The sequence below is a fragment of the Cydia fagiglandana genome, chromosome 11, assembly GCF_963556715.1.
Source record: "Cydia fagiglandana chromosome 11, ilCydFagi1.1, whole genome shotgun sequence".
Lineage (NCBI taxonomy): Eukaryota > Metazoa > Arthropoda > Insecta > Lepidoptera > Tortricidae > Cydia > Cydia fagiglandana.
In genome coordinates, this window is record NC_085942.1 from 2,010,975 (window position 1) to 2,037,977 (window position 27,003).

General features: G+C 37.5%; 2 protein-coding genes across 2 annotated transcripts in view; both read left to right on the plus strand.

Annotated features, from left to right (window-relative positions):
* Positions 1–471: 471 nt before the first annotated feature.
* LOC134668760 (NADH dehydrogenase [ubiquinone] flavoprotein 2, mitochondrial) lies at positions 472–15,906 on the plus strand. The gene is made up of 7 exons (XM_063526216.1): positions 472–583; positions 716–841; positions 1,385–1,575; positions 10,440–10,587; positions 12,061–12,120; positions 13,698–13,774; positions 15,747–15,906. The coding sequence occupies exons 1-7, from the start codon at positions 548–550 to the stop codon at positions 15,844–15,846; spliced, it is 738 nt and encodes a 245-aa protein (XP_063382286.1). The 5' UTR covers positions 472–547; the 3' UTR covers positions 15,847–15,906.
* A 1,402-nt stretch (positions 15,907–17,308) lies between these two features.
* The window catches only part of LOC134668772 (calcium-transporting ATPase type 2C member 1), an 82,564-nt gene continuing 72,869 nt past the window's right edge, over positions 17,309–27,003 (plus strand). The window contains exon 1 of the mRNA XM_063526231.1: positions 17,309–17,505. Coding sequence (XP_063382301.1) covers positions 17,404–17,505 — 102 coding nt within the window. The 5' untranslated portion in view covers positions 17,309–17,403. The remainder of the gene's footprint in view (positions 17,506–27,003) is intronic.

A 27,003-nucleotide genomic window follows, 5' to 3' on the forward strand; every position in this document is an offset into this window, starting at 1 on the left:
ACAGGTAGCTTAAAGTACATCCGTTCCACCCCAATTTTGGGGAAAGCCATAAGCCGCGCGTGGCGCTGTCGCCACCTAGCGGCCATATCTGTGCTGATCGTAACAGACGCGTTTTGTTAGAGAGTGAGTCTTCTGTACCTAGTACTATTATTTATTCTGTGGTGCCAATACTGTTATACGATTGAATGGAACGGCAACTACTTAAATACACGTCAACGTGGGCTATAACCGCGAAAATCCAAGTTCGCAAATTGCGGGCATCTTTCTCTGTCACTCTTATTACGCTGTCATTGGACTAAAAGAGAAAGATCCCCGCAATTTGGGGGCTTACCGCGAAAACCGAAATTCACCAGTTATTAAAAAATCGATTAAAATAATAGTTTTTTTTGTACTCGTATAATGCAATCGAATTTCGTATAATTGCGGGCACAGGATCGTATAATCAAGATTTATGTACTGGCAGCCCTAAAGTTATCGTCAAAACGAGTTGTTCGCGAACAGTGCTTCGCAACTCTGCACAAAATTACGTAAACCAGCAAAAACAAACATGCTGTCCAGCCTCAGAACTGGAGTTCAGGGAATAGTACGTTATTTCCATAAATCTTTAATGTGTAAAAGTTGTTCTTGTGATAAATAATCAATTATATAATATCGGTTTGACACTTGCTTTCATGGGTCACCATCGCGATGGTTCAGATAAAGATGTCTTTTGCAGTGGCGTGCCTCGTCCAGGGCCCTGCAGACAAGTTCGACCCTGCAGAGCGACAACTTGTTCGTCCATCGCGACACTCCCGAAGACAATCCGAGTATCCCCTTCGAATTTACGCCGGAAAATAAAAAGGTAGGTAACCTTCATTTGTTTTCATTAAAACGTCTTCTGCTGGTGCGTTCTTAGGTTTAGTGACAGAAGAAATGCGTTTCTTTGGTCTAGAACCAATTCTTTATGTCTGTTTTATTGGTTTGTTTGTTCCATAATTAGTATATCCTACAGTATTTGTACAGTCAGCAAAATTTTTTGGCTTAGCACTTCTGCATACATATTAGTGGTTAATTACAGTTATCCTATTTAAGAGTATAAGTGCTAGAAAGTTATTGTGTAACTTGTGTTTATTAAACACAGTTGAACACTTATAGTCTGTATTTTTAGGTATTCAAATAAAATTAAACGAACAATTTGTACATTTTCGGGTAGTATAGGTTTGTATACTTGTGGCGTTATTCATAAACGCGATACTGGCCTAAATTACCTATGAATTGTTGGTCTTTATCTGTCATTTTTACTTATGTATTTGTAAGAAAGGGATAAAACATAATTTAACTAAATCAGGCCAATAAAGTTGTATAAATAATATTCAAAACTGTACTGTAATTTTCTTACCTCCAGCGCATGGAAGCCATCCTAGCGATCTACCCGGAAGGACACAAGCGGGGAGCCATGATGCCGCTCCTGGACTTGGCGCAGCGTCAGAATGGAGGCTGGCTGCCTATCTCCGCCATGCACAAAGTGGCCGAGGTTCTGAACCTGCCAAGAATGAGGGTTTATGAGGTTGCTACTTTCTACACTATGTTTATTAGGTGAGTAATATTATTACTATTACTGTTATATATTGTATCTATGTGCTATGCATTCCATGAATTGCCTACCGTTGTCCAATGTCCCATACAAACGCGAATTTTCTGAAGATTTGCATGTATAAGAGTTTCCTTTTCTATGACGACTATGACAAATGGTCAAATATATACACTAAAAATACACCGTGAAATTTTAGTGGTTGTTTTCCCGCAGCAGGGCGATTTGCTATCGGTAGTACTTTCAAATTATGATAGACAAACTTATAAATAAACTGTTTTCCAAAAAAAAAAATACAAAAAAATAACCTATACTCGAACAAGCGAAAAACAATAGTAACACACTAAAACTGCAAGTCGACGACAGTTCCCGATATTGTAAACAGATAAACTATAGATAAACAAATAAACAAGCACATGTTACTTTTTTAAACTGTGTAACAGGCTAGAGTGCTTTACTGTTTGACAACTGAAATTAAAATTTACTTACGGCCTCTTGCACCGTACAGTAACCCGGGGTTAACTGGTTAAACCTGGAGTTACCATGTTACCAGTACAATTTGACACTTGGTTAACGGTTTAACCGGTTAACTCCGGGTTAGAGGGATGGTGCAAGTTGCGCTTAGACTGTTCCTTCACGATTAACAGTTGAAATAAAACCTTTTTATTAGTTTGATGATTGCCATTACGTTGTGTCAACTTTGGTAAATCGAATAATTACATCCTCTTCGCTTATTAAACTAATGTGATAACAGATCCTGTCAATGTCATCACTGCTATTTCTAGTAAAATGGATCGACATTACGAATATTCTAATTTAGAGTACGCCGCGATGGTGCAGCTGTACGCTAGGGCTAACTACGACTCCCACGCCGCCTGGCGACTTTACGCGGAACCGGACCATTTACAGTCGCTGCGTCTTCGGGGGATTATAAACCCCCAAGTTCCACACGGACTAACAATTGGGTAGGTAAAGTTTTTTGAAGATAGGCAAATTATTATATCGCGATATTATAGCCGAAATTCGGGAGAGCACATGTGCTTGCGTACCTGACATATCCAGACTGGTTTTGCTGAAGTACCCTCATATTTCAATACACTACATGCCTTTCCCTCGGGATAGTTCACTAAAACTATGTTTCACTAATCACTGATAGTTCACTAACACTAAGTTTCACTGTTTATTGGTAGTTCACTAACACTATTCAATTGTCTGTTACAAGGTCCTTACACTCTATCATATATATTTATACTAAATCTAACTGGGTATTATCGTCTACAAGTCTTAGTTTGAATCTTCAGTCTGTTCATAATCAGACTCTGACAGACTCTCATAGGAATCTATGGCTAATCTCTTGGCTTCCATGTTTTGTGGTGATGAAGGTGATCTTACTCGTTTGTTGGTTGGCGGTACGCGTTCTTGGCTCTGATTAAACGTATAATCCTGAGGCCCAGAAATCCCTATGATATCAGCCCACTGTGAGGCCGGTGGAGTAGCATTTAGTTTTACATTAATATCCTCATCGTCATCACTATCTTCACATGTTTTACTCGCCTCCGTGTCATGTATAATTTCAGGACCAGTATTTTCTGATGTATTCTGGCGGATATCTCTCGCCTCTCCCCCATGACCTTGTATCTGATTAATATGTCTTTTCATCAGCTTCCCGTTCCATCTTATTATATACCTACAAATGCCTTGTCTCTTCTCTATGACTCCTTTCAACCAGCGTGGTCCTGAACTGTAATTCCGGAAATACACCGTCTGTCCCATTTGAAATGAACGAACTTCAGTGTTTTCATTCTCGTCACATACTTGCGTTTCCTCTTGGTTCTTGAATATGAGAGGATTAAGGTGGTCAAACTTTGTCCTGAAACGCCTACAATTTAAAAGTTCCGCCGGTGACTTGTCATTAGTACTATTGGGTGTAGTACGCAACCCATACAATATTGTAGGTAATTTTATGTTCCATGGAAGTGTGGACTGTTTCTTTAATTTATTCTTAACCGTCTGAACCGTTCTCTCGGCCTGTCCATTCGACGCTGGATGGTACGGTGGTGTCAAGACATGTCTTATTCCATTTGTACATAAGAATTCTTTAAACTGATCTGAAATAAAGCTTCTGCCATTATCACTGACCAAGGTGTCTGGTAAACCTTGTTCTGCAAATATGTCCCTTAAAACATTTATTAGCGTTCCTGAGCTCATATCTGGAACGATCTTTACTTCAGGCCATTTTGAATAAGCATCAATCAGGATGAGAAACGTTTTCCCTTGAAATGGCCCTGCATAATCAATATGCAATCTTGACCACGCCTTCTCCGGCCTTATCCACTTATGGCTCACTTGTGCCGGCATATTTCTGTTTTCAGTACAAGTTTCGCATTTATTTACCAAACTTTCAATTTGTTATAAGGCATGTAGTGTATTGAAATATGAGGGTACTTCAGCAATATTAGCTTTGTGTGGTAAAAACCGATCATAAAAATTAAGCAATCCTAAGAATGCCTGGAGCTCTTTTACATTACTTGGGGCCGGTGTACTCTCAATTGCATGTATTTTATCTTCACAAGGATGTATACCACATTCATCAATGAGGAATCCTAAAAATTTCACACTTCTTACTGCAAAATTACACTTTTCCTTGTTTACCCTTAGCCCAGCTTCTTGTAATTTCTTTAAGACCATTTCTAACCTGGAGTTATGCTCAGCAACATTTGTGCCACTTACAACGATATCATCCAGTAATACAGCTATCCCTCTTATTCCTGTAAGCAAGGAAGACATTAGTCTTTGGAAGATGCCTGGGCACGCTTTGACCCCAAAAGCTAAACGTTTCATTTTATAAAGGCCTTTTGGTGTATTTATTGTTAATAGCTGTGCTGTTGCCTCGTCTACACTAACTTGAGTATATGCCCTTTCTAAATCAATTTTACTGAAAATTGTGCCACCTTGTATGGCTGTGAAAGCCTCATCTAGAGTTGGCAGAGGGTATGTATCCGTGTCGGTTACCATATTTACTGTAGACCTATAGTCACCACAGAGTCTTACATTACCATTCGGTTTCAGAACTGGTACTATCGGGGTAGCCCACTCAGAGTGTGCAATTGGCTCCAAAACTCCTTCCTCTACCAGTCTATCTATTTCCTTTATTACTCTTTCTCTCAAAGCAAATGGAATGGGTCTACTTTTCAAAAACTTAGGCACTGCTCCTTCTCTCGGTGTAATCTTGACTAATGGGCCTTTATACTTTCCCAAACCTTCCTGGAAAACATCACTATATTTCTGTAGGAGCCCTTTAATTTCCTCGCTGTTTATTTTCAGATGCATTACTCCTTGAACCCGTATTCCGAATGGTTGAAACCAATTTCGCCCTAAGAGGCTGGGTCCATTACCTCTGGCTATATAGATCATAAGGTCATTTTGTAACCCCTTAAACGAAGCTCGCACTTTAGTTTTTCCTAATATCTTCAATTGGTTTTCTGTCCATGTAATTAATGCAATATCATCTTTCTGTAACACAGGTACTTTTCCCTTCCAAATGAGTCTGGCTGTCACTTCAGAAATTAGAGTAAATGCACATCCCGTGTCAACTTCCATGTCAATAATAGAATCATCAATTGACACCTTTACCATATAAGGGTCAACTTTATTTTCTCTCACGTTGTTCACATTTGCATACAACCCATTACAATTTGATTTATGTCCACCATCCTGTTTATTCTTGCTAAGACACACTGCCTCAATGTGCCCCGTTCTGCCACATGCATTACATTTACTCCAACGGAATCTGCACTCCCCTCTATGCTGCCTACCACACCTATAGCATGGTTTATTCTGTTTATCAATCTTTTTGTTAGTGATCTTGTTTACTTCCATGGGTTCATCGACCTCCACATTTGGTTTAGATGGTCCTGGCACTACAATAATACTGGAATCAAATGTGGCACTCTCATGTGAAAATGCTATCTCAGTTGCTTGAGTAAATGTCAGCTTCTCACACTGTAACAGTTTCCTTTGAACCTCTTTGCTCCTAATACCACAGACCAGCCGATCACGTAAAGTTCGGTCCAAGTCAGTAAAATTGCAATGAATACTCATTTTCCTTAAATTTGCCACATAATCTCTGATCTTCTCCCCCTCTTCTTGATTTCTTGAGTGAAATTTAAAAGATTCTACAATCTCATTAGGTGTGGGGTGGAAATGAGCCTTTAAAAATTCCAAAATTTGTTTATAGGTTATGTTCTCTATACTAGTTGGAGATGACAAAGAAACTATTAAATCAAATAGTTGAGAGCCACATACCGCCAACAAATTCGCCTTTTTCTTATCTGCATCCACAATATCATTTGCACTTAAACAGAATTCAAACCTTGTGATGTAGTTTTCCCAGCACCCATGACCCATATCAAATTCACCAAATTTAATACCCATTTTTCGCACTTTGCACTCACAACTTCACAAAAACTCACTAACACAGCCTAATACACGCTTTTACTACCGATTTGTCTCGTCGCCACTATTATATCGCGATATTATAGCCGAAATTCGGGAGAGCACATGTGCTTGCGTACCTGACATATCCAGACTGGTTTTGCTGAAGTACCCTCATATTTCAATACACTACACAAATTATATTTTTTTCGATAGTATTCATTACAGCAATCACGGAAATGCAGCTCTTTTATTTTTATTTCATTTTATTGATTAAATATAATTTTTTAAATGATCGATATGACGTTTGTGAAGTGGAATGGCAGATCCCAATAATTCCTTTGCGCGTCGTAAATGGTACGAGATAGAAAAAAAACGATGTCCACTGTCAGTGTCACTTAGCTCTCATTCCCGAAAAATAACGGACAAGCCTCAAACAACCTTGCGAATTGCTATTAATGTTATTATTGAGATTTTCGACGACCTCAGCACGACCCACGGACTTCTGATTCCCCACGACATCTGCGCGTATTTGGACAAAGATTGAATTTACTTTCGATAACTTGGCTCTGCATAATTATTGGACAACGTTTTCTTCCCCACCCCTACACGACGGCCCCTGCGCTGACCCTTGGACAGAGTTTTGCAAGAAAAATAAGCGAATTCATACGAGATTGCGAGCAGATTCTACAAATTTGAAATTATTATCATAACAATGATAAGCACAATGCCGTTGAATTAGAGGAGCAATGGCCGTACAGGAGTACGTATCCGTGAAATACATAGGTACATAAAACTATCTTCACTTGTGTTTTGATTTTTATTATTAAATTGCCATGAGCTGTTAAGTTCGTAAACAAGAAATCGGTCTAATTTTTTCTAACAATTTCAACCATCTGTTAGTTTTGTGTGGTTATCCTCATTTTATGAATGTTGTTCTTATTTTCAGGTGGATGTAAACATTCATTGGCGGTATTATACTGATGGCTAATTAGAACCATTGAGCCATGACATACTTCCTTGCAGTGTTATTCGGCTAAGCCTCGAGCATCCTGTGAATCTGAAGGATATAATTATTTCCATAAAAAAGAGCAATCGAATTAGGACCAAGATATCCCGAGAATCTAAAGACATTTTATAAAAAATGCAATAAAATGAAAATGGGAGACTCTCTTATTTTAACAATGTTACAAGATCATGACAATGTTATGGTCTATACTTATTAAAATTTTAAAACCAACATGTCTTTATCTTTGACTTGAAAATGTACAAATGATTTGGGTTAAGTTTTATGAAATGCAACTTATGCTAAAAATCTATTATTATTATATGTCAAATTATCGTGAACTCGATGTTGCTTAAGGCGTATCCAGATTAGTCAATTTTTGACCAATCTGATTAAATTGCCCGATCGAATCGGAACGTACGGACGCAAACGCCAATTTGGCTCGCCGAATTCAACCGCCGATAATGACCGATAAAATGAGGTGCGGACACAAGAACACCAATTTGTGAGGCTAGTATTTTCGTTATGGGGCATTTTTTCAATTTAAATGTCTCTAATATCACCATAAATCTAAAATTGGAGATTGACGCCAATTTCATTTCTGATCAAATCGACCGATTTTATCAGTCCCGTCTGGATACCGCTTTAGCACCGCGAAAGGGCGCTGCGCGGTGCGCGCGGATTGACGCATGCGCGTACCGTATGCTTAGTATCTATGGTAATATAATTTTAAAAAATATGCAAATAAAAGGTTAGGCGGCAAAGTTTATTCGTTGTGCAATACTCAATAAGTTACCGCTTGTTATTTTAATACTCGTAATAAACAAAATGAGTTCAAGTGACGAAAACGACCTGGAATAGACGGCACACCGCCTCATTTGAAAGCAGAAGCAAACTTAATAATGAATAACTAGCTTCCTGCTAAGTACAGGGACAAATACAACAGGACTTACGACATGCTCATGCTGTGGAAGGACACAAGAAGGACAGCCAAAACGCAAGAAACACCTACTCTGAAAGTGGTTTTTAGCGTATTTCTGTGACCAAGTGAAAACTAAAAAGCCATCTACATTTAATATAAACTAAGAATATGCGTTGTTTTTTTAATTGTATTCGCGTCACTTTACCCCTATTAAATACGCTTTACTAAATTGAATTTGTTTTATTTCCTCACATAATTTGAGAATAGTGCTTACTATGTATACCTCAATGGAAGCAAAAATGTAGTATTTTTGCGAGTTGATACACTTGCTACTTGTGTATAGTGGCAAATGTATTAAACCCGCAATCAACACTAATCAATATGTAAACAGGCCCCAACGTGAAGCACATTTACCCTACAGACATACTTATCCATATTGACCATATTTGAACCTCTCAACTCTCTTCAAGGGCACGCCACACAGCGTGATTCTATATACTGTTGTAATGTTAATGCTTAAGGATAATAATTTGTGGATTTATAAAATAAAACGAAACGAAATTTACTGGATTTATATTATAATATTTTGGATTTATATTATAAGTTTTCTAAAGTACAGTCGCCATCAGATATATTGGTGCAGCTAGGATGCTCATAAATATCTGAACACGCCTCTATTATCAGGGCGTGCGTGTTCAGATATTGTGAACACCTTGCCGAGCCCATATATAATAGCCAATAACGACCTAGTTATAAGACTATTACAATCTTAATCATTATGTATGTATAATACAACAATCACGTTTATATAGTCCTCACAAACGTATAAGTTACCATTTTGGCCAATATATCTTCAAAGCTTGGCACCGAATCGCTGTTAAAGACTTTGGTGTGCTCAAATACGCTGAATTTGGAAAGTAACGTCTGTACTGTCTTGTAGACGGTACGACGCACTTTGAGTTATCTCTGTAATATTCTATTTCCATTCGAACGTTTCCGGGATCGTCTCCATCTATTGTGTTGATACTGAGATCCAAAATGACTCGTGTAGCAGTCCAAGAGTCGTGGTGAAGGCGTTAATGAAAATGTTCTCCAAGAAGCAGTGCCAAGTAGTCGAAAGCAATCGTTATCATTATCAAAATATCCGTGTTGAGCGTGCTAGGGACGTTAAAAATACTTATTCTAGAAATCACACCGACATCCAATTACAAGAAAACACAAATGTTTCGTCCGACCATTATTTTCAAATTATTTGCAAGTTATTTTCCAAGAATGACACTGACAGTTGACATCGATTTTTTTTCTATCTCGTCCCATTTACTACGGCAAAGGAATTAATTACTCGAATCTGCCATTTCACCTCACAAACGTCATATCGATCATTTAAAAAATTATATTTAATCAATAAAATAATATAAAAATAAAAGAGCTGCATTTCCGTGATCGCTATAATGAATACTATCGGGAAAAAATATAATTTGCCTATCTTCAAAAAACTTTACCTACCCAATTGTCGCCGCAACACAGCGGCTGCTTAACCACGGGCAGTTTCAAACGCCAGCACATGCACAGGGCAGAGGTGATTGTGTATTGAACGTGGCGGATTGCAGTTCGAACAATTATTGCGGTATCGGGAAGTTTAAGTGTTTGTTTAAGTTTTTGATCATTAAAAGCTTTTGATCATTAACTTGTTATGTTTACTTTTAAGGATCTGCAAACTAACTGCACGTAAAATGTGTGAAGGAAAATAAAATGGAACTACTTTTTAGGTTATTTTGTTTCATTCACTCAAAAGAATTAGGTAGGTACTACTGCAGTGCTACTACTGGTGTTAGGTCACTTTCGAGTTTCGATCGACACATTTTAAATCTGGCATTTCTTAACATTATTTAAAAAAAAGATTACACATCGACTGTATATCGATAGCAGAATCATTTCGTTGCGGGAAAACAACCACTAAAATTTCACGGTGTATAATTGCCTGCTTTAAATGCCGAACAAAAAGTCTCAACACACATGGTCGTCTCATCTTTGAAACATTTTATAAGAAAATGTATGTATGTGTGTATGTTAAATGTTGTTGTTGATGAATAATTGTTAGTCCTTATCCGTGATTTTGACATTTGTATGTATGTATGTATAAACTCTTTATTGTACAGAACACAAAAACACAAATATGGCACAGGATAGGCAGTACAAAGGCAAACATTCCTTTAAGATATCTCTTCCAGTTAACCTTTGACTAGATGAGAATTGATGAAGAATGGTCAGACAAATATAGCACTGAGTACAATAGACTAAATTAGATTTAAAAATATTAAATTCGTAGAAATGGACAAAATTTAACAAGAGCATACTCCCATTTTCAAGGCCGGCAACGCACTTACAAGTCTCGTATTGCGGGTGTCCATGGGCGCCGGTAATCGCTTACCATCAGGTGATCCGTCTGCTTGTTTGCCTCCTATGTCATAAAAAAAATCAAACACATATTCCATTTAACGTTTCAGAAAACCAGTAGGCAAATACCACTTGCAAATCTGCACGACCACGCCCTGCTGGCTGCGGGGCTCCGACGCCATCATGAAGGCTCTGAAAGAGGAGACCGGATGCGAGGTTGGAGGCAACAGCCCTTGCGGCAAGTTCACACTGTCTGAGGTAAAAATTGTAACTACTTATATAAATTGGTTTATTGTAAAATAGTCACCAAACTATGATTTTATGACTTTTACGCAATCAGACGCAAGTGTGTGGGATCACTACTCAGGCGAGTGCGTGGCAGCGGCAAAAGTATTGTCGGAGAGCCTTACGCCCTATAACTAAATACTGGGTCGAAGTGGCCATCGGCAGGGCCAAATAGGATGAGGCCGCGACCAATCGTGGGCCAATTTGTCATGTTTTGTTTTGTATATTTTCTGTACCTACTAACTTAGTTATTAAGTCAAAATTGTTACTAACACTATATGGATCTTTGATCTGCAATAAATGATTTTTTTAATACAGTTGCTCAAAAAGTGCTACTTTACGTAGCTGTTTAGCGTGCGGAAAGTTGGTTATCTCGAACTAGTGCTTTATACTTTTCCAATTTTTTTAAATTTATACTTGTTCCAATTCACGGCTACTTATTGATGAGTGTTAATATTAGTTTCCTTTAAACGTCGTAATCAGCATAAAAACCTACCGTTAATGTAAGAATACGAAAAATATTACATATTTCATATTTAATTACTTACCTCTTCATCATTATAACACGTTTATTTTTTAATATTCAATATCGAAAATTCCGTTCTTAATAAGTTGACTGAATGGAACGGAATAGCTGCCAAACGCCCATAGATATAATATACTTAAAGACGACGTCTAACCGAGCTGTCACTGTTACCACTTTTGTTTAGTGTACGATTAACAATGTTTTTCTTATTTTTTCGCAACTGTATTAAAAAACGTCGTTCGATACACGTGCGGAAATGTCATTCTTCACTCGTCCCGAGTCTTGCCACTCGCCTGCGGCTCGTGGCAAGATATCTCGGTACTCGTGAAGTAATGACATACCTTCCGCACTAGCATCGAAATGTACTATTATTTTTTTATTTTTTTTAACCCGTGGAGCGCCCTACTGTCACACGTGTGCTGGTAACTAGTATAGGAGTTCCATACTACGGTAATTTTGGATTAAAAATAGGTAGTGAGTTCCAAATGTGGTTAGAAATGTTCAAATAGTTTTTAGTTTTACAATTAAATAAAATTATTCCTCTTTTTTTGACTTGTGTAAAAAAATTACATATTCTGCGTAGTGAGTTGAACAACTTTAATTATGGCACCAATGCCGAAGAAGAAAAACAGTTTGTCTGTTTCATACATTTCAACTGATGTGATGCCGCTGATTTCTACTGGGAACTGAATTTATGTAATGGATCACAAATCAATTATAATAGCCTTTATTGCCGAAACTAAAAGAGTATTACATTAGATTTATAAACACTTAAAAACTAACGCATTGTATTGTCCGGATTAGTGTTCAGCGTGATGAATTGAATTGTCATATGGGTACAATAAAAATAAAATAGTAAGCGTGAAGACTGTAAACAAGTATCTTAAAAACTCAAATTTAGTTACTTTTTGTATTTACAGGTGGAGTGCCTGGGAGCTTGCGTGAACGCCCCCATGGTTCAAATAAACGACGATTATTATGTAAGTATATAGAGTAAGGTCTATGTGGAATAGACCAATAATACAATTGGGGCATTATCTATGAAGAGGGACCTTATTGTCGATGGCGCTTACGTCGCACATTGAATTTATATCGGAGCATCGTTAGTAATGGCGTAAGCGCCATCGAAAATAAGGTCCCTTTTCATAGATAACGTCACAATTTATTGACGGAATGACCGTCATAGGACAAGAAGTTGCGTATGCGTATTGCATGAATTATAGGGGGCAGCACATGAGCCGTTAGATTTTTGGCGCGAGGCGTTAAATGTGATGTTTATGCTTCCGATGTAGCCACGAGATGGCAGAACCTACTAAGCACAAGAAAACCTACGAGAACGCAAGCAGCACTTGCTCTGGCAATGTACATGTTTATAATTCCGATTCAGGCCACAAGATGGCAGACCTTAGTGCAGATGGCCAATGACCTTAAACGAATTTATCAAAACCCTAGTACTCTCACGGTAGATGTCGCTAAACGTGATATGGTAGCCCTAAACGCTTAAGCGCCATAAATTTAATTGCGCTTACGACGTTTTGGTCGCTTGGTACGCGTTGCGATTGCCACAATTTCATTGTTTGGTGTGGCTTCTTTATATTTTTCTATATGTGACGTCCCACGGGTAAAGGTCCCTTATGTCGATTGGCGCTTACGCTATTATTAACGCCGCTCCAATATAATTGCGGCGCTATGTGACGTAAGCGCCAGCCGCCATAAGGTACCTTTTATCGTGGAACGTCACATATGAAGTAATAATGACTGAATGCCTAATAATCCAGTAACTTTGTCGAATTTTGTAACCTGGCTCTTTTGCGTCTAATCCTGTAGTTCTGATTTTTTGCAGACTTGTTTATGATGTTGGCCCAATTAATAATCCAAGTTTGTGACTTCGAGCGCCGAACGCAACTTTGTCAAAAATCGAATAAACCGCAATTTTTTTTAAAGTACTAGTTTTTGGTAGTAATTTCCTGGGGCGTTTTTAAAGTAGACTAAATTTGCTACAATAAGACACTAGAATTGTCTCTGTACATCTAATATTTTCCGAGATAAAGCCTTTCAAAATTTTATATTTAAATTTTTATATTTTTAAATATTTTTTCAAAATAGGCACTCATACATTTTTTTATGGAAAATAAACATTTTGTAGAACGTGCCGGTGATGAATTCCATATAAATTACCTACCTAACCCTTATATTATAGCTAAGAACTGATGTAAAATTATAAAATTTTGAAAGGCTTTATCTCGGAAAATATTAGGTGTACAGAGACAATTCTAGTGTCTTATTGTAGCAATTTTAGTCTACTTTAAAAACGCCCTAGGAAGTTACTATCAAAAACTAGTACTTTAGGGCTATAATCGCCTAAATCTAAAAAAAAATGCAGTTTATTCGATTTTTGACAAAGTTGCGTTCGGCGCTCGAGGTCACAAACTTGGATTATTCATTGGGCCAACATCATAAACAAGCCTGCAAAAAATCAGAACTACCGGATTTGACGCAAACGCAAAATGTATAATTTTACTGTATTATAACGTTATGCTATTTTATTTTATTGCAGGAAGATCTTACTGTTGAAGACACCAAAGAAATCATCCAGAAGTTGAAAAAAGACGAGAAACCCCTCCCAGGACCAAGGTATTACACTTTCTTCGTTCAGGGAATATAAAAACACAAAACACAAGTTATTGACTCTTCATATTTATGTATGAGAACTTGACATAATTAGGGATACTATCGTCAAAATTGCCCATACCCCCCAAAAGCAGAAAAATAGCAGATATTTCTGAATAATGGCAGGGGTGCGAAACTCCTGACTTCGGTCAAACTCGGCTCCGCTCGGCTCAGCATTGCTCCGAGCAATTATTAGGGTTGGCACCAATTGACTTCCTTTTGCGTGGACGACCACAGATAAGATAATCACTTGATTTTTGACAACCCTAAATAGCCTAAAGGGATAGCGTCATATATTAGAAAGGGCCAGCATGATTCGACCCTGAACCGCTGTCAAACTTCGTTTTTGTAGGAAGTGTCCTTTCTGTACGGTAGTACTATTAATTATTCTGTGATAATGGTATCCCACCAAAAACATTTTCATGTAAAGCCTGACAACAGTTTATTTGACCCTCGCCATTTTGCGGATTTTCAATGGTACTAATTTATTTTACTGGCAACAAGTACTCTTTGACAACGAACGTTGGCTGTCATCGAATGTCACCGATGTAAACAAATAGAAAATATCTACGAATATATTCAAATATAAACGGTTTTATTACAAAAATGCCAAAAAAAGTTTCCAAAGATGCGAAGAAAATTGTAGTGAATGCATTCAAATACTTACAGCTTAAAAAGGACGAAGGATTACATAGTATTCCGATAAACAATGTTTTGAAGTTGGTTGTTGACATGTCCGGTATTGACATTTTATACTGCGGTTGTATTGAACTGGTTAGTTAGTTGTTTGGTTTAAACTTTAATATTTCATTTAAGGTTTATGTAGATCGACGATAAAAAATATTTCTAAAAATAATGAGACGGTCTTGACTTTGCTTTGCCCCCTATACAAAACAAAGCCCCACGCAAAAAGATAATTCAAATAGACTTCGATAAATGTGCCATAAGGCTATAAGGCATAAAATTCATGAAACTTATTTTATTGTTTAGAATATAGTTAAGTTATGTAAATTATTTTGCATTCAGTCTATATCATTAATGATTTAAATTTTTAATAAATTATTATCGTATAGGAAGTAACTCAAGAAATTTGGAGCAATTGCTGTGACCATGTTAAAAAAATTGAAGACGATTATAGGAATAAAGGTCCTATAATCGAATTGGAGACTGAGCGTTTTATAATCGAGGTTAGTGGTCCTGAAAGCGACACAACATCTGACGAAAATCAGACTTTGTCAGAGTCGGAAAACGAAGAATATATAAATATTGAATATTTAGAATCAGATTTTGACGAATAGGTAAATTGAAAGAACCGAATTCTCTGTAAGAAATATTTTGACATTATAAGAGTATCAACATGAAGCCAATGCCCACTACCCCGACTATACATGACGTACGCACATTATTGCCATACGTAAGCTGTTTGCAGCGACACTATCTCAGGGTTAAATAAACTGTTGTCAGGCTTTAAAATGTTGCCAAGACGAAACCATAAGGCTCGCACTGTCAAAAAGTTAACAGATCTCTTGTAGAGCCAAGCTTCTAACTCTACAAGCCCTAACTTCACAAACTCTACACCTTAGTCATATTACACTTTACTTTCGCAATTTAAATATATGACTAAGGCCCACTTGCACCATTCTATTAACCCGGGGTTAGCCGGTTAAACCTGGAGTTACCATGGTTACCAGTACAATTTGACACTGGGTTGACGGTTAAACCGCTTAACCCCGTGTTAGTGGGATGGTGCAAGTGGGCCTTAGGATGGTATTCCACCTGTCCAATTCTTAGTCCAATGTCATTGTGTCTCACTCCCGCAGGTATTCCACCTGTCCAATTCTTAGTCCAATGTCATTGTTTCTCACTCCCTCATTAAGTAAAATGTGAGACGTAAATACGTGGAATACCACCCCTAACTTGACATTTTTTTCCTCAGAAACGGCCGCTTCGCTTCCGAGCCTCTCGGAGGCCTAACCTCCCTCACAGAGGAGCCCAAGGGCCCGGGCTACGGCGTGCAGCCCGCCCTCAAGTCGTAACGCGTTGATTTTGTAAATTTTATTTAATAGGTATTGAAATAAAGATCATGTTAGCAATCAGGGGGAGTTTTATTTTTGGGCTGGCAACACTGGACTTCTAGTTCGATGTGTGGAAAAAAAATTACCCTGAGGTCCCGCGAACCACGTTCAACGTGTTACCTCTCTGTCCCACTTGTAAATTCGTACGTAAGTGTGACGGGGAGGCAACACGTCGAATGTTCGCGGTAGGCCTTCTGTACCATTGTACAGCTCATAGAATGCTTGTTGTTAGCAGAGTCAGCACCAGCAGCTCTCTGTTCAAAATCTTACACATTCTTTTATTTAACAGTTCTATTTAAAGTTCAGTGATATTTAAAGTATGTAGTATGCATTTGAACAACTTTGCCTGCTAAGCAAGAAATATATAATAGAAGGATTCATAACAGACTTAACCATGGATCATCTTAAATAATACTTAGTTACAAGGACGATAAGCAACAAAATTGTATAAGTAATTTATTCTGAAATTTGTATTTAAGCACTGAATTATGTAATGCAGTAGCGTAGCATGCCTTTGACGTTTCGTCTGTTACAGTTATTAACACTTATTTACTTTACTGAAACGATTTATTCATTTAAAAAAAGCAAAGTTTGTGACTTGGGGAACTTACCCCACTCTCTGACGAAATGGGAATTTTCGCCGGTTAAAAACCAAACGCTAAAAGAAGTATTTATTGAAAAGTCAGTGCCTATGTTGAAATAAAAAAGAGCAATTAATGCCCTAAGGAATATTCACTGATAATACGCTCTTAGCGTAATTAATAACGAAGTAATTTAATTAAAAAGATTTCATCTCTACTGATTATTTACGACAAGTAGATAAGGCACGATTTTGGCGTGTTCATTTAATAGCTACACGAAGCCCTACACATACGTACTGATAAGACGCTGATAAATAATCATGTTTCGTATTATGTGATTCAGTATTGTTGTCATAATGTACAGTAACAGTTGTATCTATTTAACTCATTTTCTGAACGAAAACCGTGTGTGTATATTGTGATTAGTTTTAAAAGTATTTGAGGAAAAAAATGTGTTAATGAAATGAGTTGTGCTTCGAAATGTTCCGCCGTAATAAAAGTAACGATGTTGAGAAGGAATACACCCAAATTTCTATGGAGGATACACTGGATACATCTCCCACTAGAAAAGTAAGTGCTTAATCTTAGTTAACTCGCACTTGTTTATGTGAGAGACCAAAATTTATATGATTTCCGACTGAATAAAATGATACCCACGTTACACGTTAATATGATCAAAAGATAATAATGGAATAAATGCAAGGAAAAATCGTATCTAAAATTCCCGGCATTTCGTATATTCTTCACAGCGGGCAACATCAGTTAATTTGTCAAACTGTATCATTCGGTAACAGTAAATACATTCATTTCATTCCTTGTTGTGAATTCCATTCACTCACCACCTGTCAGTTTTTGTCTGTCGTCGGTGGACTGTGTTGTGGTTTTCGGTGCTCAAAAATGTATTTCGAGGCCTAAGCCCAAATACATTGTGTTAACAATGAAAAGTAGTCCCAGTCGTAAATATGAGAGTTTCACCAACGAGCAGCAAGGGAAGGAAACGGATAAATACTCGCTAGACAGTCAAGACACCGCCAGTCTGGTTAGTTGAAATTATTGATTTCGTATTGTGTACCTTTTGAGATGTTATTGATTTAGGTGAGTGTGTTTAGTGTTAGTTGTAGCTGTGACCTATGTGTACGTAGTAATTATAAAGATATCTAGAAGCGCTATGGACGCCGGATAGGCTATAAGGGGCGGGATCCGGTAGAGGTCTGGTCGGGTAGAAATTAGGCACAGTTTACGTCGTCATTTCTATACGACCTAGATCTTTCTACTTGGACGCAATGCACTAACTATTGATTTTAAGCACTGACTTTTCATTTACAACTTAGGTACACGTGTATCATCGTGGAATAAGTGTCACTTCGAATGAATCACCTTGCGTGTTTATATTTCACGTTTGCACTTTCTCTGCGACGTGAGAATCACTTTTACTTTTCAAATTAAATTCAACAAGTAAAAGGAATTTAAACTAACAATGACCTTGCAGTAAAATTACTTTCTTTGTCTTGTATAATATAATAGTCATACAAATTGTTGACTGTTATCTTTGCAAGTGCAAAGTTTGCAAGACATTCAATAGGGTCATAGTTTATCAGTTAAACGTAACTGGGGATTTCCCTACTAATCAATTCAGATGAAAAATGTGCAATATTGAACATTCGAAGACCCAGAAGCAATTGTTTTTTTTTTAATTGGAACCCTTAGATACACAATAAAAGTTCAAAATAGATTTTGGAATGTGTACAAAAAATTTGTACGCTCCCTTAGGATTAGGAAGTTTCTAATTCATACAACTCTCTTTTTAACATAAGCAGCAATGTTATATTCATATATTTCATTATTTTAAAAGCAACACAACTTATTAACATCAAACAACATAATGCTAAGGGTTCATCCACATTTTTCACATCCACATCCAAATACATTACGGATGTGGATGCGAAATGTGTTGCTTGGAATACATTTTTCCATGCATAATTCAGAATCCATTGAGGTATGACACATATTTTTCACCGTTTTCAGTTTGTCGGGTAGTATCTCTATTTTTCACCGTTTTCAGTTTGTCGAGTAGACTAATTCAAATTTGACTTCCAATATTTCTTGTGTGGTGGGCTGCTAGAGATTAACCCTCTCATTGCCGAAGACGCAAATTCGCGTCACGAAACTATTTAATCGTAATGCGTCGGCAATGAATGTATTAACACATATAACACTGATAAAACTCCTTGACTAATAACTATATAACCATCACTAATTCTAAGATTACTTTTCTTAGCTTCAATTCGTAAGAAACTATTGTTTAATTAGACTTATTATGTAGCTTGACTTCTGGCTGAAAGATAATTTATAGCTAGGTATTCACTATTGTATTTTTAAATGGATTCATAGCTTAGTATTTTTATTAACATTAAAATTTTCCTGTGATTTTGGCTAGAAAGGTAAATAAAAATTCATCCTCAGACAAATATATATGTACATACTGATTAAGTAATAAACTGCTTACAAGGTAAATTATTGTTACATTAATTCTCAAGTCAGCCCAGATAAATGAAAATTAAGCCCCGAATTATCCTAGTTAAGTCAACTGTACCTTAAATTTTGACTGAATATTAAATATAAACATTCTGTGAGTATTTTAAACTAATTAATTTTACAATGCCATCCACAATAGGCACCGTTTGTTAGGTAGTTAGCCTACACAGTTACGCTTACGAGTACTCAAATAATGTGGAGCGCCCCATGCCATAAACGCCAAACCCCAAGCTTTCAATGCCACTTGCTACCTCATTGTATCCGCTTTTTTGGGAGACCCTGGTTTAGCATTTTCCAGGGCCCAAATACCGGTATAAGTATTTCTCAAATTATCAGGTATCCAATTTGGGTATATCGGTTGTTTGTGTATATTTTTGCATTTCAATTAGCGAAACTGATAACTCATTGTCCTTACCCAAATATCATTCTAGAATATCAGACCTGCTAGCATGAGTTGCGTTCTCGCGCGCGACTCCATAAATCTAGCGCGACTTCAAGTATGGACTCGCGCGCGAGAACGTAACTCATACTTATGTGGCGAATGCTATGTGTTATTTTGATTTTTAGCTATACCGGTAATGGGCCTTGGGTTTTTTCCAAATAGCAGTAATCATATTTAATGTTACTGTATTTGAGAACCACTTACCAATTGGTGGTACCAGCTTAAGCGTCATACCATTTCCTTTTATTATCTTTGAATCCAAAACATGCAAATAACCAGAGGAAACCTGTTTAGGTATGTTCCAAACATTGATGGGATGATGGCTTTACTTTCTTTACTTTGTAAGGGTAAAAACGGGACCCTACTAACACTCCACTATCTGTCTGTCACCAGGCTGTATCTCATGAATCGTGATAGACAGTTGAAATTTTCACAGATGATGTATCTCTGTTGCTGCTATAACAACAAATACTAAGAAGTACGGAACCCTTGGTGGCGAGGCCGACTCGCACTTGGCCTGTTTTTTTTTAGTTTTTAAGTCATGCTAGGCTAGCCGGGCTTATGCGGCTACCACCATGGACCTCTAAGCCACCAGGCCACGGGCGGTACGGTACCCATCCTAAATTCTTTAGTATATGCCATTGAAAGCTAGGTAGGTACCATCGCCCACTCTGTTGACTGTACCTCGGTGGACCTTGTGTACGTAATAAGGTACCGATGTACAGTTTGGAGTGTTGCTGTTTGCAACTATAAAAGCTAAATCAATTCTTGCAATTTGAAGTAAACGGAATCCCCTTATAATTGCAAACCGGGCAAGTGCGAGTCGGACTCGCGCACGTAGGGTTCCGTACCATAATGCAAAAAAAGGTCACCCATCCAAGTACTGACCCCGCCCGACGTTGCTTAACTTCGGTCAAAAATCACGTTTGTTGTATGGGAGCCCCACTTAAATCTTTATTTTATTCTGTTTTTAGGGTTCCGTACCCAAAGGGTAAAACGGGACCCTATTACTAAGACTTCGCTGTCCGTCCGTCCGTCCGTCCGTCCGTCTGTCACCAGGCTGTATCTCACGAACCGTGATAGCTAGACAGTTGAAATTTTCACAGATGATGTATTTCTGTTGCCGCTATAACAACAAATACTAAAAACAGAATAAAATAAAGATTTAAATGGGGCTCCCATACAACAAACGTGATTTTTGACCAAAGTTAAGCAACGTCGGGAGGGGTCAGTACTTGGATGGGTGACCGTTTTCTTTTTGCTTTTTTTTGTTTTTTTTTTGCATTATGGTACGGAACCCTTCGTGCGCGAGTCCGACTCGCACTTGCCCGGTTTTTTAGTATTTGTTGTTATAGCGGCAACAGAAATCATCTGTGAAAATTTCAACTGTCTAGCTATGACGGTTCGTGAGATACAGCCTGGTGACAGACGGACGGACGGACGGACAGCGAAGTCTTAGTAATAGGGTCCCGTTTTACCCTTTGGGTACGGAACCCTAAAAATAAAGTGTTAAAATATCATAGTGCTATTCTATTACAAATATTCTTAATAGCTTTTCCTCAGTTCACACACATTCTTATTGTTTATAAAATATATTTTCTCTGAAGCCGAGTCAGTCAGAGTTATATTTTTAGTACATTCACTTCAGTGAAACTGAACAGACACTTCTAATCTTCTAATAAATATTACTGTTGGTTTTGGCTGGTGCTGAAATTGCATTGCAGAATAAATAATAATATAAATATACTTACATTTAAAGAAACTACTGTTTTTTTTTTAAATTATAATCTGATCGCGGCGATACTCATAAACTCATAAGGTATGATATGTGGGTCATTCTAAGTTAAGAGGTAATCGCTTGTATGAAGAAGTGGCACAACATAAATGTTAGTATTTTGATCTAATTATACAATATTTCTATTGAAACAACTCTTTTATAAATATGTGTAAGCTAATCAGTCATTTTTTTAATTTTTTACCATTTTAGAAGACACCAGGGGAAGGACCGTACTTTTTCTATGTAATAAAGAGAGAAGGGTCTCTCCCCTGATCTTTTTAAAAACATAAACAAAATCGAAATTTTGACCAGCCGTCTTAGAAATTCGAGCAAATTAAAGTGTAATGATTCATTTAAACAAGAATTCATACCTCCACTGTACATTTTGGAAAATTATGCGCCAGGGGAAAGACGCCAGGGGAGTGACTTTTTCATGTCAAATCAGATATAATTGTGCAAGTATTTATTGTAAATGATAAAATTAAAGTATTTATATAATCTATGCATAAACTATAGTAAATATACAAATACAATTAAGCATTTATATCAATAATTTTGAAATAAAACTGACCAGGGGAGATATCACTTTCATAAAACAACATTGTCAAGTATAGAGGTCAATGATCAAAATGACTAACAATCGGAACCAAAAGATGACTGTCGCAGGGTTGGTCGTTAGTATTGAATGAAATGCATTGCTATTGGGATTAAAATGGCAATAATTAAAGCTATAAACCCAATATTTTTACATTTACATAATGGCCAGGGTAGGAGACATAGAATCTGGGGGACAAAATTTAGCATAAATATTTTTTATGAAAAAGAAAAGTTTAAAGGATTTTATTAATAACATTACAATCAATATTTGTTTTAATTTAAGAAGTATATCAAATTTAACGGATTTATGGGAAATACATCTGGATAAAGTTACTGATTTATTGAAAAACCTTCAAAGGGACAGGCCAGGGGAGGGGACTTTTGCATGTTTGAGGTGCAATTGTGACAAAATAGAATTAATTAATTAATTGAAATTGACTGTATATAGAGGAAATGCAATATTTTAAGGGAAATTACCATAACTTATTTAAATTGTTTAAGAAAAGTATGGATATTTATCATGGACACCGTTAATACCTCTTAACTTAGAATGACCCATGTACGACTGTACGTGTACATCCATAAGTTTTAGAAAAGTGGGCAACAATATCACAATACCAATTATAATAATATATATTATTTAGGGTTCCGCACCAAAAGGACCCTATTACTAAGATTGTCCATACCACTGTCCGTCTGTGCGTCTGTCTGTCTGTCACCAGTCTGTTGCTGCTGTAACAAATACTAAAAAACCGGACAAGTGCGAATCGGACTCGCCCACCGAGGGTTCCGTACTTTTAAGTATTTGTTGTTATAGCGGCAACAGAAATACATAATCTGTGAAAATTTCAACTGTCTAGCTATCACGGTTCTTGAGATATACAGCCTGGTGACAGACGGACGGACGGACGGACGGACAGCGGGACAAACGGGACCCTATTACAGTCTTAGTAATAGGGTCCCGTTTTACCCTTTGGGTACGGAAACCTACAAAGTACCCACCGAGGGTTCCGCGAGTCCGACTCGCACTTGTACGGTTTTTAGAGATCCGTACAAAACTTTGTTCACGGAGCTCTAATGGGATCACTTCGGTTTTGCAAATCGGTTATTTACACATGCCTGTGAAATGGTATCAATCCCTATCGGCTTCTTCAAATGTTATAATCAGAGCTCGGCGGGGGTGAGCTGTTTTCAGAGTTTGCACAACATGGACATGCCTTGTCATTCGATGGTATATGTGGTTTAATTTAAGAACTATACTGGGTCAAGCAAATCTTGTCAGTAGCAAACGGCGGCAAATTTGAAAAATCGCGGGTTAGCAACACTGTGTTCGAATAATTCGAAAATCGCGTGTCATCTGTGTTTTATCTGTGGAATGTGGATCGCGAATGACAGCCATCATCTTTGTTTACATTCTGAATCGATTCTATTTCAAGAGATATTTCTGCTGTGTCACCATTAAATACCAATATATTAAATAAGATTGTGCTTAATCAAAGCTAAGATGCCTACAATGCCTACGGTGGCAACTGAGAAATCTAATAAAATATTAAAATCCAGTAGTAGGACATCTACCTGCTGAAGCAATGATTTTATTCATACATTCTTGTTTAACGGCATAGTCCACTTCTAATTTTATTTTGAGATCTTCAAATTAGTTAATCATTTTTATCAACATCACACACCGCTTTTAAATTGTCCGTCCATACCTATTAATAACAATTTCAAACATTTTCAATAGAGAATCCGCGAGTGACAATTTGAATTGACGGGCGCGCTCAGCGGAAAAAAAGTTTAGGTTCGATGTACATTGTACATTGCTGCTTTTCTTAGCGCAATACTACTCTTTGAGTGTTGCCTTACTTTAGTTTGCTTTACATTGCTACTGACAAGATTTGCTTGACGCACTATAAATAAATTATTTCATTAAGGCTGCCTTTCCGCTACGATCTTTACATCGCCATTAAAAGTAATGAATTTTATAGCAAGCTTTTTTAGTAAACCTCTTCAAATAATATGTATATCCATCCAAATGCTACTATTAAAGTTTATTTGTACATAAGGCATTGTCATTTTAGTTTAATTATAATTAATAAAGTTTTATTTTAATATTTCTTTCTAAGGTGTATCTATATTAATATCTACACTTGACATAAGTGACGTCAAAATGGCTCACCCCTGCCGAGCTCTGGTTATAATACGTGTATGCGTACTACAAGATATTAAAAGATCCTGAGGTTCGGAAATACCGCAGGTCATTCCACAGTTTCTGCCGTATTGGAACTTCAAGATATTCACAAGAGACGACACGTACTAGATCCATTATAGATACGTTATAGTTTAGATATCAACTAGTTCTCTTTTGCAGCGCAATTCGGGCAACCAATGTCAGTTTTACGTTAGATAGAGTAAGATATCTATTAGATATGAATTAGATCTCTCAGTCATATCCTGTGGAAATCGTTCAAGAGTGTCTCTAGAATCGCGCAAATGTCAAATTTGACAGGTTAGATCTTAAACATATCGTTATCGTATCTTGGTGATGTCTAATGGAGCATTCCACGGGCTGTCCCGTACAAACGCATTGTATTTCCTGTGTTGCGACTTTTTTCTCGGCATTTAAAGCAGGCGATTATTTTTCTGTGCATATTTTTGACCATTTGTCATAGAAAAGAAAACTCTTATACCTTTAAATCTTCAGAAGCTTCGCGTTTGTACGGGACAACGGTAGACAATTTCGTGGAATGCTCCTAATAGATGTCTATTTCATAATCCGAATCGGGCCCAAAGGGCGTTTAGCTGTTTGTTATCGTCATCAATACATAATATGTGTATCCTATACAATATGTATGTTTGAGTTTGTACAGATTGTTATATACAAACAGTCTACGTAGTGAGGCAAGTGCAATTGCGTTAATCGAGACCTTGACTACGTCAGTGTCGAGACAAGAACAGTAATCTGTCTGCAGCTGTACAAAATTATCGTAACGTTCGACGTTCTGCGTTCAAATCTCGAACCTATGTTCGACGTGTTGCCTCTCTGTCGCACTTGTAAATTCGTACTTAAGTGTGACAGGGGGGCAACACGTGGAACGTGGTTCGCGGTAGGCCCTCTGCTCGTCCTTGTTAAATAACAGAGTCGGCCGTCTATTTGTCTCTATCGTTCTAATATGCAAGAGCGACGGAGACAAATAGACGAACGAAAAACAAAGTGGTTCGCAGCAGACCCTCAGACCAACGCGAACAACAGCCAAGATAACATAATCGTTTGCGCCGTAGCGAACGAAATCAACGAAACGGTAATCATAGTCTGGTCAGGGGCTGTCTCGTCTCTCGTGTCTCGTTTCAAACATAGATGTAGAGAATCATACTGTCCTTGTCTCACCCAAAAAAGGGATGGGTATAGTTTTGTTTTCTTCTTATTTACTGACAAAGATTTGCCAGACAATAATGTCGGTATTTGTAACATCGTTTGCGTTGGCGTTGCGTACCCGTCACATTATGCGAAGGTACCCCAGGCTCCCATGAGCCGTGGCAAAATGCCGGGAGAGCGCGAGGAAGAAGAAGAAGAAGAACACTATGCGAAGGTAGAGTCAGACCAAGAAAAGTCTGCAGCGGATTTGATAGCCCACGCAGTGTAAGCATTATTTTAAACGTCAAACTTTTATGACATTATGACGTACCTATAAATAACATTGGCACTGCGAGGGCTATCAAAATCGCTGCAGACTTTTCGTGGCTTAGCTCTAAAATATTTGGGGTCATCCATTAATTACGTCACACCAATTTCTAGGTTTTTTGACCCCTCCCCCCTCCTTGTCACACTTGGTCACATTTGGCAAACCCCTCCCCCCCTAGTGTGACGTCACATTTTTTCTACGAAATCGCCAAATCGAATTAAGTAAGTACCTAAGTATTATTAATATTTTATCAAAATATTTTTGACGATTTAAATATTAGTAATTTTATAACCCAAAACTGCTTAGGAAAGAAAATTAAACGATTAAAAACTATTTTCGTTTTTAAAACTTGTTATTTAAATGTACAGCGAACTAAATAATTTAAATAAATTTTCGGTTACTGATGAAGTTAAAGTGACGTCACAAAGTTTGTGTCTCCCCCCTCCCCCATGTCACAATATGTCACATTTTCTTGACCCCCTCCCTCCCCCTAAACGTGTGACGTAATTAATGGATGACCCCTTTGAACTTTTGAAGATAGACTACTCATTTTAAATCTACTCTGGATACACTTACCTACTGCAAGCGTTAGCGGTCGTAACATCTCAATAAAAAAACCGGCCAAGTGGGAGTTGGATTCTCGCGCTTCAGTGGAGTCTTAGTAATAGGGGCCCGTTTTTACCCTTTGGGCACGGAACCCTAAAAAGTGCGCATGACAACGAAACGTTTTCTTTACTGTCACTTCATGATATCACTATAAATTTTTAATTGATATTGTCGTGACGAGGTAACTGAATTATATATAATTTTTATTATAATCGTGGCGATATAAAATGTGTCATTTGTAAGTTAGTTTTAATTTGTTGTACAATATAAATATTTACAATATGAGTGGTGGTAATTGCTATTTAACTGTTCCATATTTTAGGTATCTACGTCAAACGGTCTCTGAGAAAAACGCATTTAACTGATTTGCAAGACCGAAGTGATCCCATAAGTGTTCCGTGAACAAAGTTTTGTACGGAACACTAAAAATATTACGATTATTACTGATATCAGTGGGTGACGTCATCACCAAGTTTAAATGGAGTTGGGCGGGACATGCTGCCAGGCAGAGTGATGGCAGGTGGACCAAAATGTTGACGGATCGGTGGCCGCTTTCGGATGAAAGGAGCGCCTGGCGTCTGTTGGCTCGTTGGGTGGATGCCATTCGGAAAATCGCGGGGCACTGGATGAGACTAGCCCAGGACCGGGATAAGTGGCGTACACGAAGAGAGGCCTATGCTCAGCAGTGGGTGACCGAAGGCTAGAATGATGATGACTGAGACAATATTAAATTCTAAATCTTATTTCTCACTTGATGGTCCCATCGGAAGATCAGCGCTGAAAGTCGCCAGCAACATGCTTAGATGGGGCCATTTCGTGACACTTGATTTTTCACTATTTTTTCTATGTATGTCTAATGTCTTTGTGTTTTCGAATAAAAACTATTCTTATCTATTCTAT

Excerpts from the sequence above, each read along its gene's own strand:
- LOC134668760 (XM_063526216.1), top strand. The coding sequence starts at position 548 with ATGCTGTCCAGCCTCAGAACTGGAGTTCAGGGAATA. Across the intron at positions 842-1,384 it reads TTACGCCGGAAAATAAAAAG|CGCATGGAAGCCATCCTAGC; the intron begins GTAGGTAACCTT and ends TCTTACCTCCAG. Across the intron at positions 1,576-10,439 it reads TTCTACACTATGTTTATTAG|AAAACCAGTAGGCAAATACC; the intron begins GTGAGTAATATT and ends TTAACGTTTCAG.